Source organism: Colias eurytheme, chromosome 18, assembly GCF_061535395.1.
Source record: "Colias eurytheme isolate Ceu_HAF_F1 chromosome 18, ilColEury1 Martin Lab GWU primary, whole genome shotgun sequence".
NCBI classification, from domain to species: Eukaryota; Metazoa; Arthropoda; class Insecta; order Lepidoptera; family Pieridae; genus Colias; species Colias eurytheme.
The window spans coordinates 5,452,932-5,471,223 of NC_142997.1; the positions used below are offsets into that span (position 1 = coordinate 5,452,932).

At 34.0% G+C, this 18,292-nt stretch overlaps 1 protein-coding gene across 1 annotated transcript; it reads right to left on the reverse strand.

Moving 5' to 3' along the window:
- Positions 1-2,261: 2,261 nt before the first annotated feature.
- LOC149900637 (zinc transporter ZIP1-like) lies at positions 2,262-13,946 on the reverse strand. Its single transcript, XM_090112407.1, has 5 exons — positions 13,612-13,946; positions 10,191-10,563; positions 6,387-6,594; positions 3,823-3,958; positions 2,262-2,377 (listed from the first exon to the last, which is right to left on the reverse strand). Exons 1-5 carry the CDS (start codon positions 13,883-13,885, stop codon positions 2,370-2,372), a joined length of 999 nt encoding a protein of 332 aa, XP_089968533.1. The 5' UTR covers positions 13,886-13,946; the 3' UTR covers positions 2,262-2,369.
- Positions 13,947-18,292: the final 4,346 nt, after the last annotated feature.

Sequence of the window (18,292 nt, forward strand, 5' to 3'; positions counted from 1 at the left end):
CTGAAATGACCGGTCTAGAATGCTTGGAGGATTTACATCCTGTGGAAAGTTTGATTGCAAATGTGTGAGGAAAATTCCCTTATCTATAATGCAAGTGGATTATCCATTTGTAAGATAATTAATATACAAAGTAATGGCGTTTTTAAATTACTCGCGATATTTAAAACTATTGTTATTTACATGGATATTCACACGTAATTAATAAATAAATAAATAACGATTGATTGATGGTTGATGATTCTTAAATATTATGACATTACTAAATTGTAATTAATATCTTAGATAAAAGGTGGATATAGTCCGGGATCCATCGCCCATTTTTGCAAGTGATTACTATCAAGCTAATTTTTCGTGAGTAGCTTTATTTTGATGAGATGCCCAATAATTTCATGTACGAAACTCACGATTGTGGTAGCTTACAGAGGTAACAAGGATAAAATATTTTGATTTGACGGTTCTCAAATATTTATTACGCAATTTGTAGGACAATATGTCTGTTGAATTATATAAGTATTAAATAAGTGAAAATAAAAAAATCAGCTGGTTAGTAATCACTTATGATGACCTCGTTATCGATACACATTGGAAAGGAGGACTCTTTGATCAACCCATAGATTTTGTAGGACAAATATTTTTTCGAATAATTTAGATCTTGAGATTGAACAAAAAAAAAACATTCAGTTAGTAATTAATATTTGAGAACCAAAATCAGAACATATTTATTGGGTTTTAGACAAAGCGGGCGTAGCCGCGGGCGGAATGCTAGTAATATTATCTGTAAATTTAAAATTTCTAGCTTTGTATATTTCATAAGTATTGATCCGATCATGAAAATTGTTTCATTAAGAGAAAGCTAAGTACCTGAATAGGTATTTTAAGACTGACATGTACTTTTTTCTCGCGAGTCAAGCTAACTGGTCAATATTATTAGCTAGGGGCTTGATGTTTTATTGTTATGAAAGAAATGTATATATTGAAAGTACCGCTTTTACTTACCTTATTAACTGAAAATAATAGATACGTATTCGGCATACGTATACGAAATCAGTCGGCAGCGAGCCTTTCCAGAGAGAGGGCATGTTGCTCGGCGCTCTCCTGTGGACTTATGCTGTTCATAGTAAAAAGATAGCGCAAGCCGCGATCTATCGTAATAGATCGCGGAGATTTTGACTTTTTTTTTAGAATTTAACAAAAATTGAATAAGCGCTCTTAAGTACTAATGCTTAATTTAAAACTTGTTATATTCTTGTTATTCTTTTCCTGCCCGCTCTTCTCTTTAGAAACTGTTTTCCAAAGCGGTGGTAAATAATTTAATTGTGTATATTGAAGTTTCAAAAGCTCTTATCTATAAGTCTAGTTAAATGTTTGTATTTTTGTTTTACAAAAAGTTGCCCATGTAGAGGATATGGGTAACTTTTCAACTCAAGGTCCCCATTTAAAATTTGACCAAAATGTATTCAATTGTTTAGACATGTAAGCGTACCTCACGCTTACAAAGATATTTTTTCTTAGTAAGGTTAACACACATTTTTCTTCTTAAGGTATAAGTAATCAAAAATGCACTACGGGAATTTCCTTATAACTTCCATTCTCTTGCATATCATTAAGTCTCATATGGTTATTATTTTAAGCATTGTCATCTTATAATCCTAAACCTTATGGCTTATGGCATTCTTTCATTGGCGATTTGTCTCGATCTATGAAAGTTATCAATGGATTTACTACTTAAGAGTATAATCCCTTTTATGATACAAATACAATACATTGATATATGTGAAAGCCTGTAAATTAGCCTTATCTCATCTGATATATTGACAATATTATACATAATAGCGGCTTTCTCAAATCAGTTACACTTCAGAATGTCTTATAGATGATAAATAATTTATAGTAGATATTTAGTATGTACTAATCGCAATGATTATGGGCAGTAAATAATATCATAGTAGGATATGGGCATTTTAAGGAAAACCGTTCTTTTAAAATTGCATATTATTAGTTATGACTATTATAAATTGAGACATTGATAGCAGAAAAATATATTGCTGCTATCAGAAAAATAGATTTATTGCCTATTTGGCTTAGTACTTGCTGCGTTTGCTGCGTTACAATATTGGCAATTACCAACTCTTTTTCTATACCCTATGTTGAGTACCAATAATAACATTATTAGAAGCTGTGTACATACGTAATGTAAGGGCTTGATGGAGTGGCACAACAGGACTTTTATTTTCAAATAAAACAAAAAAGTTTTATATAACTAAATATTTATTGGTATTTCTTAAATTATAACAGTAACAAAACTTATGCTAACTTAAACCATACACTGTCCATCTCCTACGTGACCCTTTTCACACTTGTTCACACTGTCAAACAACTGAAACAAAAGAAAAATTAAATCATTAGTCAAAAAAGGTTATGGTTATGAAAAATAACCTTATCTAATCTGAAGTGCCTATTAATCTTCTCTATATAAAAATGAATCACTATTTCCCTTGGTCACGGCATCACGCGTGAACGACCGGACCGATTTCGATCATTCTTATTTCGATGTGTTTGTGAGTGTCAGGAGAAAATCTTATGAAAGTAAATCTTCACGGGTTTGACAATTTGCCCGAAGACAAGAAAACGTCTGTCGGATCAGCTAAGGGTCAAAGGGCTAGTTAAATAAAAAAATTTAAATATAGCTATAGCTTATTTAAATATAGCTTTAGGTACAGCTTTGTACCTACTTCTATATAGGTACCTACATGTCTCCGTGCGATTGGAAAACCCATTAGATTATATTAATCCAACTCGCGAGATTGCAAACTGACGAAAAGTTTTGATACGTAGCATTTGCTTGCAATTTAGCGTATTGGAACCAAGTATCTTATCGCGCATACGTAAGTACCTACGCTGGCTAAGGGAGCTTAAAAAATCCTCACGACACTTTTGCTCTAGCAAAAGTATAGTAGCATTCCTTCCTAAATATTGTTAATTTATTTAATTATACCTCCTAGGTATATTATTTATTTCAAAACTTTAAGGAACTCGTTCTAGTCGGGTGTCCGGTGTCCCACATGTGATACCTCAGACGTTTAAATATTTTTCGTTGATCTATTGAGTACCTAGGTATTAAATTTCATTGTAGAGTAAAACTTTAATTTTAGTAGTGTCATCTATGCCAAATCAAAATAAATTATCTATTCATGAAAATATTATAGCCTATATTTTACCGATTACTAATATGTGGCTATAGAACAAAAAAGTTTCACCAAAGTTCGAACAGTAGTTTTTGCGTGAAACACGGACAACACACAGTCAACTACGGTTTTTTAATGAAGAGATTATTAGCAAAATATTTCTTTGTCTTTCTCAAAAAAAAAAGATCCATGCCGTTATAATAATTTATATGAACGTGTTATATCGTCTGTCTGCATAATAAATACATTTGCAATGACGAAAGGATAATATTCCGACTATAAGTCATAGATTATAGTTAGTTTATTTCAATATATTTGTGTTTTAATTTAATTTATAATTATTAAATATTTAACTGCGATATTTTTTGCGACATCAACATCGTCATAACTCATAACCTACCAAGTGTTGATAGCACAAAAATGTTATTATAACTATTTTATCTAAATTACGCTGTAGCATTTTGAACATTTCACTTGATTAGAGATGGTATGACGCTTTTTCTGCTATCCATAAAGCCTCTGTGTCTACTGTCTATAGGTATCTACTTCCATACAAAGAATTAAGGTCACCTCCAACAGTTGATCAAATAAAGGTTCTCAGCTACATATAATAATATTAATTATAAGCAAAACTTACAAGATTCGGCCACAGCTTCAAGCGCGACCATAATAGCGAAGCCGAATATCGCGCAGAAGAACTGCATAAGCCCTGTTCGGTCTTGTCGCCACACCTCGAAGAACACTACATAGACTAGAGTACCACACGCGAGACCCTGCAAAAAGAACAACAATTTTATTATGAAGACTACCCGACTGCTTATTTATATAGCTTTTGCTATTATATATTACGCTACCATAATTCGGATTATTAATTATTATGTAACACCTCATATACATATAAAAGTTCGTCCAGGTGTTTGGGCTGTAGGGTGTGCCAAAGAAATATAAGTAATACACATTATAATACACTCGAAAATCGAAATATATATATAACGCTCCCTTCGCACTTCCAAGTCGGGTAATTATAAATTTCTATCTATTTATCTAAATTCTAGCAGCAAGTATTGGTTGCTTCGAGGAATTTTTCTGAGGGTATATCTATACCTACGCAATATTTCAAATAATATATTATTGCGTCCTAGGTGACGTCATATATTTATGCTGTGAGAGGTTATCACAATTATTTGCTGTTCATTTTTGTCACAAAATTTTGATGCCACTTTATTATGCTACCTACTAATTTCAGAATTTGCTGCATACTGGCAGTCAGATATTATTGAACTCGTTCTTGTGACAGATATTTTTTGCTAATCTGTCCATAGTAATATATTTATGCTCGTGGCTGTACATAGTTCCAAATATTAGGGCGTGTCCACATGTACACGGCACGGCGCCGTCAACGCGCAACGATGCGATGTCGCGGCGCAGTGTGTTGCCGCGTCGTAGAAATTATCGTTGCCGTATCGTAAAAATTCACGTCACTATGCCGCAACGTTACAGGGCACGGCAGCCTTGGCAGAGAAGTGGCAGTCTGTAGCACAGTGTGATCAGAATTACCAGAATTCTGCGATTTTAGCAGAATATGAACCCTGATTTAGGGCTTAGCATAATACGCCGCACAATAGATAAAGTTGACAATTTTTAGCAGAATCTTAATAATCTTAACATAATTCAACATTTATTGTAAGTTAACTAGGTTTCATTGAAATAGTTGTGCTAGAAACATAGAAAAATCTATCATTTCCATTTTATGTAACGTTTTTGTTGGTGTGTTTGCCTTGGCCACCCTTCAGCAGAGCAGAAATTCAGGATTTTTTTTAAATATTTAGCATATTTTAGCAGATTAACCAAGCAACTAGCAGAATTTCTGCGGGGGTCATATTCTGCTAAAATCGCAGAATTTTGTTAAATCTGATCACACTGTGCTACAGACTGCCACTTCTCTGCCAAGGCTGCCGTGCCCTGTAACGTTGCGGCATAGTGACGTGAATTTTTACGATACGGCAACGTTAATTTCTACGACGCGGCAACGCACCGCGCCGCGACATCGCATCGTTGCGCGTTGACGGCGCCGTGCCGTGTACATGTGGACACGCCCTTAGGGCCGACTTTCTAAAATATTTTATCGGTCCCTACTCCCTATAGTAATTGACTTTCTGGAACCCATAAATCATTCTTTGTGTGACCGGAACGTACTTTCAGATTAGTTTTTATCGCTCTTAAGAATGACAGTAATGCGATAACTCAAGGGAAGCATTTTGTATATAAATAATTACTGCCCCCCTAGTCAAGTGGCTTTCTGTTAGCGTAGCGTTCAATAGAATAGACTACGAATGTATGAGATTGACGTAACCTGTAGATACGTTTATCGACAGCTTACGTCAATCTCATACATTCGTAGTCTATTCTATTGAACGCTACGCTAACAGAAAACCACTTGACTAGGGGGGCTGATCTCTTAAGCTCCATTAACAATACTAATTGTCTAAAAATAAACTTTTCTAACGATAATTAGACTAAAATTATCAAAGTTATTTTTGATCCATAGATATATCCATTATCCATATCTTTATCTAATCAGTGAAAGAAGAAATCGTGAGTGATTAATGAATGCAAGTCGAAATCAAAAATAAAATCTCACCACTTGGAAAATCTGCTGCTTGATAACAGCGAATTAAATGATTCATCACTACATAATATAAAACAAAGTCGCTTTCTCTGTCTGTATGCTTAAATCTTTAAAACTACGCAACGGATTTTGATTTTTTTTAATAGATAGAGTAATTCAAGAGGAAAGTTTTAGTATATAATTTATTATGTTTTAGACAACGCGGGCGAAGCCGCGGGCGGAAAGCTAGTTAAGAATATAAACATGCCGACATAATTAACATCGTCTGCGAGCGATATATCAATACTTACAAAGCAAAACGATAAAATGCATTTTAGATTTTTAATTTGTGGTTGCGATTTCAAATAATTAAACTTACCTATTAAATGAAATCACATAAGTATTTTATAATAATTCGTCTTAACGACACTAAAGTTTGAAAAAAATTGCTTAGATAATACCTATCAATCGTAACGCTGGATTCGCGCCATGGTAGGACCCATCCTTCATTCGTTTTCCATTCTTAAAAACATTACCAAATACAAAAATATTTATAGACTACATTTAATTCAACAAAAACAGCGTAATCTCACCTGTAACACAACGGAATACAGTCCAGCGGCAGCAGCACCAGCTCCCCCAACCAGCATGATCCCAACCCCGATACCAAGTGCTGATACAAATGAGAATGTAAAGATGTACAGTACTGAGAGCCAGCGCTTAGTTCCCGCGGCCAATAGCTCCACACCAATACAGAACGCGATTATGTACTTGTGTGCTGATACCGCTCCGAACATGTACCTGAGGAATTATTCAGAGTAACAATATAGGTACGGTAACCTATTAAAAACTCGAATTTCTATTACCCGAATCTTAAAACCCCGAAAACGGTTGTTAGAACTTTTAAAAGACAGATGTAATGAACGACAAATTTTCAAAATTCCTTTTTTAATTTCCCAGATGAATCAATTTCCAGATGCACCAAAACCAGATTTTTAAAAAGTATTTTTTTGTTTCCCGTATTCTCATAATACAGATCTCATTATACCAGATTCTCAAAATACTTTTTTTTGTTTCCCATCGTACCATTTTCCAAATAAACTATTTCCAAATTTTCATAATCTTTTTATTCGGTTCCCATATAATCGTATAACAGATAAACTATTGCCAGATTTTCATAATCTTTTTATTTGATTTCCATACAATCGTGATTATACCTTTACTATCGACTGAAAATAAACAGTGTTAGTAAGTAAATTTATTGTTTTACTTGTCCATTACAGACCGGTTTTAGTGACAAAGTCGACTCAGTAGGTTAGGTTAGGTTTGAACTGTGACCCCCCATGCACGAGCCGAGCGAGCGAAGCGAGCGTGCCGCGGCAGCGGCCGGCGAGTGCCAGAACCGACTCGCTATTGTTTTACTTGGCCATTACAGAAAGGTTTAAGTGTCAAATTCGACTCATTAGGTTAGGTTAGGTTTGAACTGTGACCCCCCATGCACGAGCCGAGCGAGCGAAGCGAGCGTGCCGCGGCAGCGGCCGGCGAGTGCCAGAACCGACTCGCTATTGTTTAACTTGCCCATTATAGAAAGGTTAAAGTGTTAAAATCTATTCAGAAGGTTAGGTTAGGTTCGTGCTGCTTCCCCCTGGAAGGATTACGTTTTACTGGATATCGTTTATTTGAATTTCAAAAATCTGGACATTGTTTGCCTGTATATCAATTAACTGTATTTCAAAAATTTGTGTTTTAAAAATCTGGCTTTCGTGCATATGGATTACGGTCATCTGGATTTAGTGCATTTAGATTTCGTATGTCTGGAACTCATTCGTCTGGATTGTAAAACGTCGTACAAATAAAGAAATGGGCAAATGAAATTCGGAGTTGCGATTATATGGCAAACAAAACTTCGAAATTTTAAAATTCGGGGTTATGAAAAAATGTCCAAACGTTTTCTGGATTATGATATTCGGAATATTAAAATTCGAGATTAAGATAGGTAACCTATAGGTACAATAAAGGTAAGGCTGTGGAGTGTGGACTGAGGTAGTTCTAGTTCTTACGATAGATATAGTCCGGGATACATCGCCCATTTTTGCAAGTGATTACTATCAAGCTAATTTTTCGTGAGTAGCTTTATTTTGATGAGATGCCCAATAATTTCATGTACAAAACTCTCGATTGTGGTAGCTACCAGAGGAAACAAGGATAAAATATTTTGATTTGATGGTTCTCAAATATGAATTACTAACTGAATGTTTTTTTTTGTTCAATCTCAAGATAATTATCTAAATTATTCGAAAAAATATTTGTCCTACAAAATCTATGGTTTGATCAAAGAGTCCCCCTTTCCAATGTGTATCGATAACGAAGTCATCATAAATGATTACTAACCAGCTGATTTTTTTATTTTCACTTATTTAATACTTATATAATTCAACAGACATATTGTCCTACAAATTGCGTAATAAATATTTGAGAACCGTCAAATCAAAAATTTTTATCCTTGTTACCTCTGTAAGCTACCACAATCGAGAGTTTCGTACATGAAATTATTGGGCATCTCATCAAAATAAAGCTACTCACGAAAAATTAGCTTGATAGTAATCACTTGCAAAAATGGGCGATGTATCCCGGACTAATAATATTTATTTTACTGTAATATTCTCAATGTAGTTAGAAATATATAATATATGTACAATGTACATGGTACATATTATGTGAAATGGTGGTTATAGCACACCCCGGACACTCCATACAAAATTATCGTTTTGACAGTCACACTGTAGAGACTGCAAATGTGTGTGTTAACGCTTTATGGTTGGCACATTTGTGACTAGAGTAAAAAAAATTCGCGTTTTTCTGATGAAATACATCAGTAAACAGCATAATATCTAATCATTTTCTACGAAAAAACGATAATCACAAATCCAAAATAATAAAATTACTTTGAGTCAATTTGATTAATGTTGTCAATCTTCGTTGCGTATCGTCCTTGCAGAAAAATGCGGCCCATTTATAGCATGATCGTGCGGGGTGAGGTAAGTGTTTAATTTTGGCGGGAGGCGGAGAGTGTCCGTTCGTTCGTAGTGTTCGTTCGTAGTGTTTAGCTACTATTATGTATTCTGTGGTTATAGTCTGTCCACTATAAGAATTGCTTTTTGACAAAAAATTATCGATTGTGATACCATTTCAATTATAAATTCAAAATATTATCATAAATCGAATCAGGTACGTAAATAATAAAATTACAAAGTAAACGTACCTACTAATAAGATATGTAATAATAAGACCACATATCTATGCATTTTATGTTAAAACTTAAAACTAAACTAAACTAATATTTTATTATTTATTGGTTTCTATCTTACAATTTGGTTGTCTTTATGTTTAAACTATATAACATAACAGAAGAGTTTTTCTGTATCGGATATATTTTACAGAGTATTTCTATCGATTATTATAATCTATCTACCCATCATTGAATAATTCTGTGTAGACATCACTAAGTGGGCGGGGCCTGTCCATGAAGTATGACATTTTAACATACACAATACAATCCTTCATAGGCGTCAAAAAGCAAATAATATAATGGACCTTTAATGGACACAGTATAGGTTATTAAGTTTTTTTTTGCAAGAAGTGAAAGTGAAGATGCGACTGCTGGTCAGACAATAAAGACATGTCCTACTGCAAATGCCTATCCTTAATATTACATGATGTCTACGACTCTACGAGAGCTTTTGATTAAAGTATGTGGGATATTAAGAGGAGTGATTAATCCTCTTGTATTAAAGATGACGATTGTGACATACTCCGCGAGTAAAATATACGTAAGGGGCAAGGGCATAGGAATTTCATAGAAGCAAACATTGATCTACATTTTACACTTAGGTACCTACAGTAGCTTATATAAATCTCAAATATTAATTCACAAAAATAAATAGGAACATTTAAAAAACTCACTTCAATAATTCTGTTTGGAAAAATAATTAACATGACTCGCGATCATGTGATTTGTCAAACAACACTTATATCATCGAAATGTACTAAATCAACAAATATTTCAAGAACTCCAACTATTTATAATTAGGTACATTTATTACAATCGTTGTCCACCCACAGGTTATACCTACATTACATCATGTACGTTATTTATAACTTAAACACTTTAGACCGGGAAATGGGTCATTATATCAATGGATGTATAATTTTCCCTCCGAGGACCAATACCCAATTCCCACATGCAGTTTTTAACTGTACTAAGAAAGTTTTGCCTTCTTTAATGATGGTCTGGAAGTAATATTATCAGTTTTATGGCTAATTTCGGAGCAAGCAGGAGATACGGCGTTTTCGCCGAAAGAACTGTTAATTCAAATAAACATTCAAACACTTCTTACCATACGCTTCTCGCAGAAGACTCCAATCCCACTGCAAGACCTTCAAACAGTTCATGAATCGAAAGCGCCAGCACAATCAGAAGTCCTCGTAAAGCAGCTACAATAGTATCATCTGATTGCACGGCCAAATGACTATGACCATGATTCCGGGCCGCCTCAACTTCTTTAATAGTTTGCGTTTCAGTATTGCCATCTTCCTCTGATTTACTCCTTCGTATGCTTAGAACTCTGGTAAAACTGGTGTTGGCGTTTTTATTTTCTCGACTGTTTATGTACACATGGACGAGCTCTTCAACGAGGTACATCATGAAGAACCCGGTGCACATGATCAGGGCTGCTAGGTATATGGGCATTTCGGGTAACCGGCCCGCCTCTGGAAATAAGATATTTGTAATAGATGAGAATGATAGTAGAGAATGATAGTTGTGTGTAAATTTTATTTGTATGAAACAGTACCTTCATAGGTACCTATAACAATATTATCATAATATTAGCTTCATATTTTTATTTGCAATAGGTTTCATAATATATTACACGTTTGAAATAATAGTATTATCCTTGTAATATCTGTGGTTAGAGTAATTATTAAAACTTTTAGAAATAATAATTGTGTTGTTTTATTTTAGCCTGCTAATTAATCATGTTATAATCGGTGGTTGAATTCACCAGTCATAAAGAGTAAAATAAAAGAATATAACCTACAAGTTATTGCCCGCTAATCAACTTCTACATATCCATACTAATATTATAAATGCGAAAGTAACTCTGTCTGTCTGTCTGTCTGTTACTCAATCACGCCTAAACTACTGAACCAATTTTCATGAAACTTGGTATGGAGATATTTTGATACCCGAGAAAGGACATAGGCTACTTCTTATCCCGGGAAAATGACGAAATCCCACGGGAACGGGAACTATGCGGGTTTTTCTTTGACTGAGCGGGCGAAGCCGCGGGCGGAAAGCTAGTTGCAAATATGCAGTCAGATTAAGTTCATTAAACTACGAAGTACCTACTAGTTCAATTGGTGTCTACTATATCTTTGTTGATTCCTAATCTAATATGTGCAGCGTTTGAATATGTTTTGCTATCTCCCAATTGAAAAATGCACTACACTACGTAAGTGCACATCTTGAAAAATCACATAATTATTAACGTTTTTATTTGAAAGCGTAAAACATGCGTCAAAACCTATTTGGTCACACCCGCGGATAAATTAAATATTTTCTGCAGGCGAAGGTAAGTATTTAGTTACATAAATGATACAGATTATAGAATATATAGAGTATAAAATTCGAGTCTTATTCATATAAAGTCAACAAATATATTTATTTTTTTTAGACGTAGGTATCTTCTAACCTAAATTTGCATCATGATGATGATGATGAATAATGAACAGATCGGTAAAATATGAATGAATGTAACCGATTGTCGTGCTTCTAGTTCATTATCTACTGTCCTCATTAAAATAAGTTAATTCCATACCAAGAAGATTTATTAAATAATTTGGAAAATCCAAAAGTGCACGCCTCATAATTTTTTTTTTTAATAATTATTTATTAATTATTATTTTTGTTTATTTAATAACATTTAAACCACATCGAATCAGACCCTGAAAAATGAAAGGGTTCTATTCCTGAGCATACTCAAGCGTAAGAGAAAAAAAAAGACTCGATTAGTAAAGTATTTCGGTCGCTATCGTGTTAACAAGAAAATCCTCCGCACATACAGACACACGGACGTCCAAGACAGAACTTTTTTAAACTGTTTTTTAACTAGTTTAAATAACAAAAATGACATCAAAAATATCATGAATGTTAAAAATAGTGTTTTTTCTTAATATGTGTGTGTATGTATTATCTTACAAGTGCAATGTATGATACATAAAGACATTTTAAGTTTGAAAAATCAGATGTTTTGCGCGAAGTGACAGTAGTACCCACCTCAACGCTTCGCTTATGAGGCGTGCAAAAATGAAGCGAGAGTTGTCGATGATGTTAAAAATAGGTTAATAAATAGGGAACTTTGGATTATTTTTAGAAAATCTTTTGTGTACTATGGAAGAACCAGACACCAGTGTTGTACTAGTTCTTCTTTATGAACATCCCTTACAAAATTCAAAACGTTAAAAACTTTCAATTATTTTTCTGTTTTACGTATAATATTAATGCATTTTGTAAGGTTTATTCAAAACTGGTAGAAACGAGTACTAAGTTGTACAATTTTAAATGTCAAAGCAAACCTGCTTCTTAAAAATATTACTGTTTAAGTACGTCCTGCTATAGTCCTACTCTGTAGTCGAATATCCTTCGAATAGCATTGATATATACATATTAACAATGCAATAAAATAAGTTAAAAATTTGTTAACAACAATCTGATTATTAATTATTATCTATCGTATCATTGCGGAAATTTCAATTTTGTTTTTTGACAAGAAAACAAAGGAAGTTGAAAAATGTAATACAAGATAAGTAATAAAAATAAGATATAATAAAGGAATTTATAAAAACGAAATAGGCAAAGTTGCCGAACATTAATAGGATGATAAACTGTGATATATACCATTCATAATTATTATCTTTGTTTTAATAAATATTAAAAATAAAACACGGAAGCCTATACTTTGTGAAATATCCTTAACCTTCGGGAAAATTAGAAAAAGCACAATGTTATTCAGATCCTATGTCTAGCCATATCTACAGTCCAAAGAAGGAATTAAGGTCAGATTTAAAACCAGTTTTAATTAAATCAGCTTCTAGCCATATGTCAGGATGTAAACAGGGCCATTTGACGAACAATGCGATAGACACAAATATGGACTGATAAGATGGTTATCAGACACCTGCTATTAACGCATTAAGAGTGTTAATTTGTAGTCTGTATGTCAACAATGCTCGTTTGTTAGGAAGTGCTAGAATATTATTTAACAGCGGCGGATTTAGCAACAAGCAGTGACTGAGTGCTATACACCGATGGCGATTAATTTTGTAGGCGGCAAATTTAGGAACAGTTTAGACAGTCTTTATATTATTATATAGTTTAATTAATTTCTTTATAATTATATTATCCTACTTATTAATCCTAAATCATGACAAATTCACAATACCAAAAATCATTAGTATCCGTAACGATTTACGTCGTTTTTGACTTATAATAATTTATGGGAAGTAACTTTTCTTAACATGTGAATTTTATATATATTTCAAGTACAAAATAATCTTTTATTATAATCTGAGCAAAAAAATCATCAAGCAGATTCTTAAATTTACGAGAAGTCTACCTAGACTAGCTGCAGCACATAGCAATAACTTTTATAGTGCATGTCCCTCCACCGACTCAAATCTTGCAATGACACCGGCAAATTGTTTTTAAGCGATATATATAATCTATACCACACTGCAGCACAGTGCACTATAACTTACCTTGCAATAATTGTATGTTTTCATCAACTTCTGGCAACAAATGCATGAAAGTGGTTGCAAACAAAACACCACCGCCGAAAGCCAGTAATCCGATCACAAGGGAATTAGAGGTTCGCATATTCGAACCATCTTTCGGGGTGAACCATGTGAACTTCATCGAGATCAACATCGGCAAACATCCCACAATCATAGAAACAGCAAAGAGAGTCGTCATCGTTATAATTTTCGCTCTAAGAACGTCTCCGAAGTACGCGACTTCGTACATAGTTGTCATTGTAACGTCTGTTTGTTTTAAATGAGGTCGCAATATTCAAGTGTGCGGCGTTACGGGCGCCGTCTCCTCACGAACTGATCCTGCTTGCTGCTCCCCAGTATTTCTGTAGGCGGACTCATGATAACATTATTAATGATAAAACTGACAGTAGCTGTTTGTTCACCGGCGCGTCATAGTCCATTGAAAAGTTACATTTGGGGTCGCGTTTTTTGGGTCTAATTTTATTTTTTTTTGATGTGTAGGGGGGGTCAGTGTGAAGCTATCACCAAGTTTGTGGGGTCACTTCAGAGCGCTGTAAAACCTTAGCTATTGACGTAATTAAAAAATGTTGTAAATAAAAGTTGTTCCTCGAAAAACAATCTACAAAAATGGTCTGATATCATTTCTTCGTAAAATGATAAAAAATAAATTATCGAAAAATATATGGGTTGATCCAAAAGTAATGATAATCAATATTAAACAAGGTAATTACAGTTAAAATAATTATATGTATTCTCTAGATAGTCTTCTAACTAGATAATATACTTCGATATTTTTTTTCCTAAACTTAGAAAAAAAACTTTGACTTCATCTACAAAAACCCCTCAAAAGCGGCCATCACTTCGCTGTCGTCTTAAAATTTCTTGCCTCGGCGGTGTTTCTTGTGCCGTGGAAAGAGATTGAAATAAATAGGAGCTATATCTTACAAATAGGGTGGGTGTTCACTGTTCAAGCATTTGTAATGCCGATTTTTGAATGGCAGCTATCGCAACTGACGCTTTGTGATCTGGTGTGTTGTCTTGGTGAAACAACATTCAACCCGCACTTTGCCATGTCTCTTTTCCTTACTAACCTACCGCAATCTTTTAATATGGTCTGTTTAGTAGGAGCCCAATATAGTGGCTACCTTCTTAAAATATTCCACCATAATTATTCCTTCAGCCCTATAATTATTCCTATTCTTTCACTTCGAATTTCTTCATCGTCACTTAGGAAGCTCGCATCCAGGCCATTGATTGTTTCTTGGTTTCAGCATAAACATGGTGAACCCAGGTAACGCCCATGGTCACAAATCGTGACAAAAAATTATCCTGATCTCATTAAAAATTTAGAAATTCACCCTCTAAATGTCGAATCGTTGTTTCTTCTTTTCGTCGGGAAACGTTCTAGCTCGCACGGTTCACATTAAAATTAATGTAAATACTTGGAAGCGTGGCCTGTTGATATGATTTTTTTGTGATAACTTAGTGGGTACATGAGCAAGCAAAAAATATTTATTTTATATTTTTATGTGCACAGGATATACCCAATTATCATTACTTTTGGATCAACCTAGTATAAAAAGCTCCAATTTCTGAACATTTCACTTATATTTTTTTTATTTATAGTTCTATGACAAAAAATTACTGGACTAAAGTCGTAGGGAATTTAATTTGCAACAAATAATGCTAACAATGTTTTTTTATCAGATAAATAGTTTAAGTGATATATCGTTAAAACCATTTCAACCACTATCTTCAAGATGGCGGCCGTGGGACAAGGGTGGCGACCCCACAAACTTGGTTTTAGCTTCACACTGACCCCCTCCCCCCCTACACATCCAAGAAATAAAATTGCGTCCTCTAAAAAACGCAAGATTAGGCCTAAAAAATGTAACATTTCAATGGACTATCAATAAGATTCCGCTCCTGTGTCCGTAGGCTTGAAAGATGCACGCGGGTCGTCGCAGACGGACATTGTTGACGGTATATCATTGTTTCAATCAAATATAATATAATGCTATGAATAACTTGCGCAATGTATAATAACTAAACCATTTGTCAGTTTTTCCGCATAAGGTCTTAATTAGCATCAACTTCTTTATGGATAAATTTTTGGTAGTTTAAAAAATTACAGTCATGTCCACGAAATACCTTCAAAATATAAAATATTTTTTCCATTAGAACTAGATGGTATATGCCGCTGTAATTATAATGTTTCTACAAAACTCTATTTATTTACAAACGAATGAATTAATTAATTACTTAACTTTTTATTAGTTTTATTTGGTAGGTACTGTGCACAATGACTAGATATTATCTCGCGAATATTGCTTATACTCTCTAACATAAAAAATACCTACCGACTAGAGATTTTGGTAAAAAGTAAAAACCAACATAGAATGTAAGACTACAATTCTATCAACAAACGCGTTTAGTCTTATGTGCTATAAATTCCAATGACTATGCAATGCAATTTGGTTTGGCCAATTTCCGCAAAGGACATCCCGATCTGCATGCGCCAAGGGGAAGGCCTAGAGCAGGGTTGCCCAAACTGTTCAGCAAGCATTTATTTTTAGTAGGTAAGTACATGCATTATTTTTTTTCTTTTGTCGTACTTAGTTGTCTTCAGTGCCTTCTATTAATTGTTAAATCACATTGTATCCTTAAAATAACTTTTTTTTATTTTAGAATTAATTTGGATTTCATCACTGTGAGAATACTCTTTTCAATCAGCCGATTTATTTTGATATCACTGCGCCACTTGATGAAACTTGTTATTAACACAGACTTTATCCATATATTATGTTTTTCAAAAACCTTATTTCCAAACATTTCTTTGATTGCTCGTAATTCGGAAAATAACAAAAATCTGGCTTAGGTATACAATCTTGATTCTCGACCTTCGAAATAATCGGTGCCTACAACTATAACATTATTCGGTGGTACTGTTTGTTTGTTATTAGAAGTTAATTAGGTATATCTTAAACGATGACTTGCATATTACAAGAATACAATATGCTGATTTTTATTTTTTACGAGTCTATGATTTTTTATAGCACCACAAACTTTGAAAAGCCCTTGTTTAGTATTAAGCTATACCTACAACCACAGCTACAACGTACCAATAGGTCCGTAATATGTGCACACTTGACCCATTTAAGGAAGCATCGATTATGGAAACTAATTTAAGAAATCATCAGCAATACTTATAAGGGACTATTCAAATGTTGAATCCTACTAATATTATAAATGCGTAAGTTTGTGAGGATGTGTATGTGTGTGTTTTTACTCTTTCACGCAAATACTACTGAACCGATTACAGTGAAATTTAGCACACATATTATACAGGGTAACTTGGATTAACCCATAGGATAGGTTTTATCCCGGAAATCCCACGGGAACGGGAACTATGCGGGTTTTTCTTTGAAAACGCAGGCGAAGCCGCGGGCGGAAAGCTAGTTAGAAATATGTTTTAGATGAGGCACAGACAATACTTAATTTGAATTAGGTATTGTGTGTGTCAAAATTAAGAATTTTTCTTCCATAAAAAGTGCTGGTAGGGTAAGTGCACCAATAAATGAACACACCCCAGTGAATGAACGGAACGTGGTTTTTTCTCCAGAATAAGAAAATAAACAACTTCTACCAACCTACTTTGTATTTTTTTCATTGGTAACATTATTTCGGAGATAGTAACACCAATTCTTGTTAAATAGATAGCTTAGTTGCAAAATGGCATCAATGGAAAGTTAACGCGTGTGAGGCAGATATATTTTGTATGGACAGGAATTTAGGATCCAGGTAAGACACTGTTATTCATATCGTAGCTTTGTAGTCATATTTCAAGGTTTTAGACTGGTTTTTGTTTACATAGAGGTTGTAGATAAATTATTGCTTATATTTTCAGTCAATTTTATTCATATTTGCTAGTAGAATTTGAATAAAACACGTGTTCATGCACTAGCTCTAAAAATTGCCAAAATCCTAGTGAATGAACGGCCGTTCATTCACTGGGACATCAAAAATTTTAAAGGCTGATGGTAATAAGTTTATTTTTACAAATCACGTTCCGAAAATGATTTCAAATCTTTTGGCTAGTATTGGAACACAGGTGTTCATTCATTGGTTTTTAAAATCCATCGAATGGACTATGAAAAACTGACGTGTTCAATTACCGGTAATTTAACTTTTATTGATCCAATGAATGAACGAAAATCAAATTTTTCTTTGTGATTGCTAATTATTATGTAGGTAGGTCGTATTCGGCTGATAGCTGGCCATGGCAAGACACTATAAATGTTACTATATATTTCAAAATTATTGTTTTATTGTTTAAGGCAAATACAATGGATCCCATCAAAAAGTCATAATACTAGATTTCGGTACAGCCAAGAGACACTGGAGAAAGCACTGAATGCTATAATCAGAGGTGAAACTAGTATAAATAAGGCGAGCAAAACATATAACATACCAAAGTCAACTCTACACAACAAAATCAACAATAAAGTTCCGTGGCAACGAAAAATGGGTCCAGTGTCGCAGCTAACGTTTGAAGAAGAGCGAAAACTTGCTCGCTGGATTTTAAATAAAGCCAAGATTGGTTTTCCTATGCATCCAGAAGAGGTTTATGATACAGTTAAAAATTTCTTGGACACAAATCAAAGAA

What these genes read in the sequence shown, in the direction of transcription:
- LOC149900637 (XM_090112407.1), bottom strand. Translation starts at nt 13,885, where the DNA reads ATGACAACTATGTACGAAGTCGCGTACTTCGGAGACGTTCTTAGAGCG. An exon ending in AAACATACAATTATTGCAAG is followed by an intron (nt 10,564 to 13,611) that starts GTAAGTTATAGT and finishes TCTTATTTCCAG; the next exon opens with AGGCGGGCCGGTTACCCGAA. An exon ending in TGTATTCCGTTGTGTTACAG is followed by an intron (nt 3,959 to 6,386) that starts GTGAGATTACGC and finishes TTCTTTTTGCAG; the next exon opens with GGTCTCGCGTGTGGTACTCT.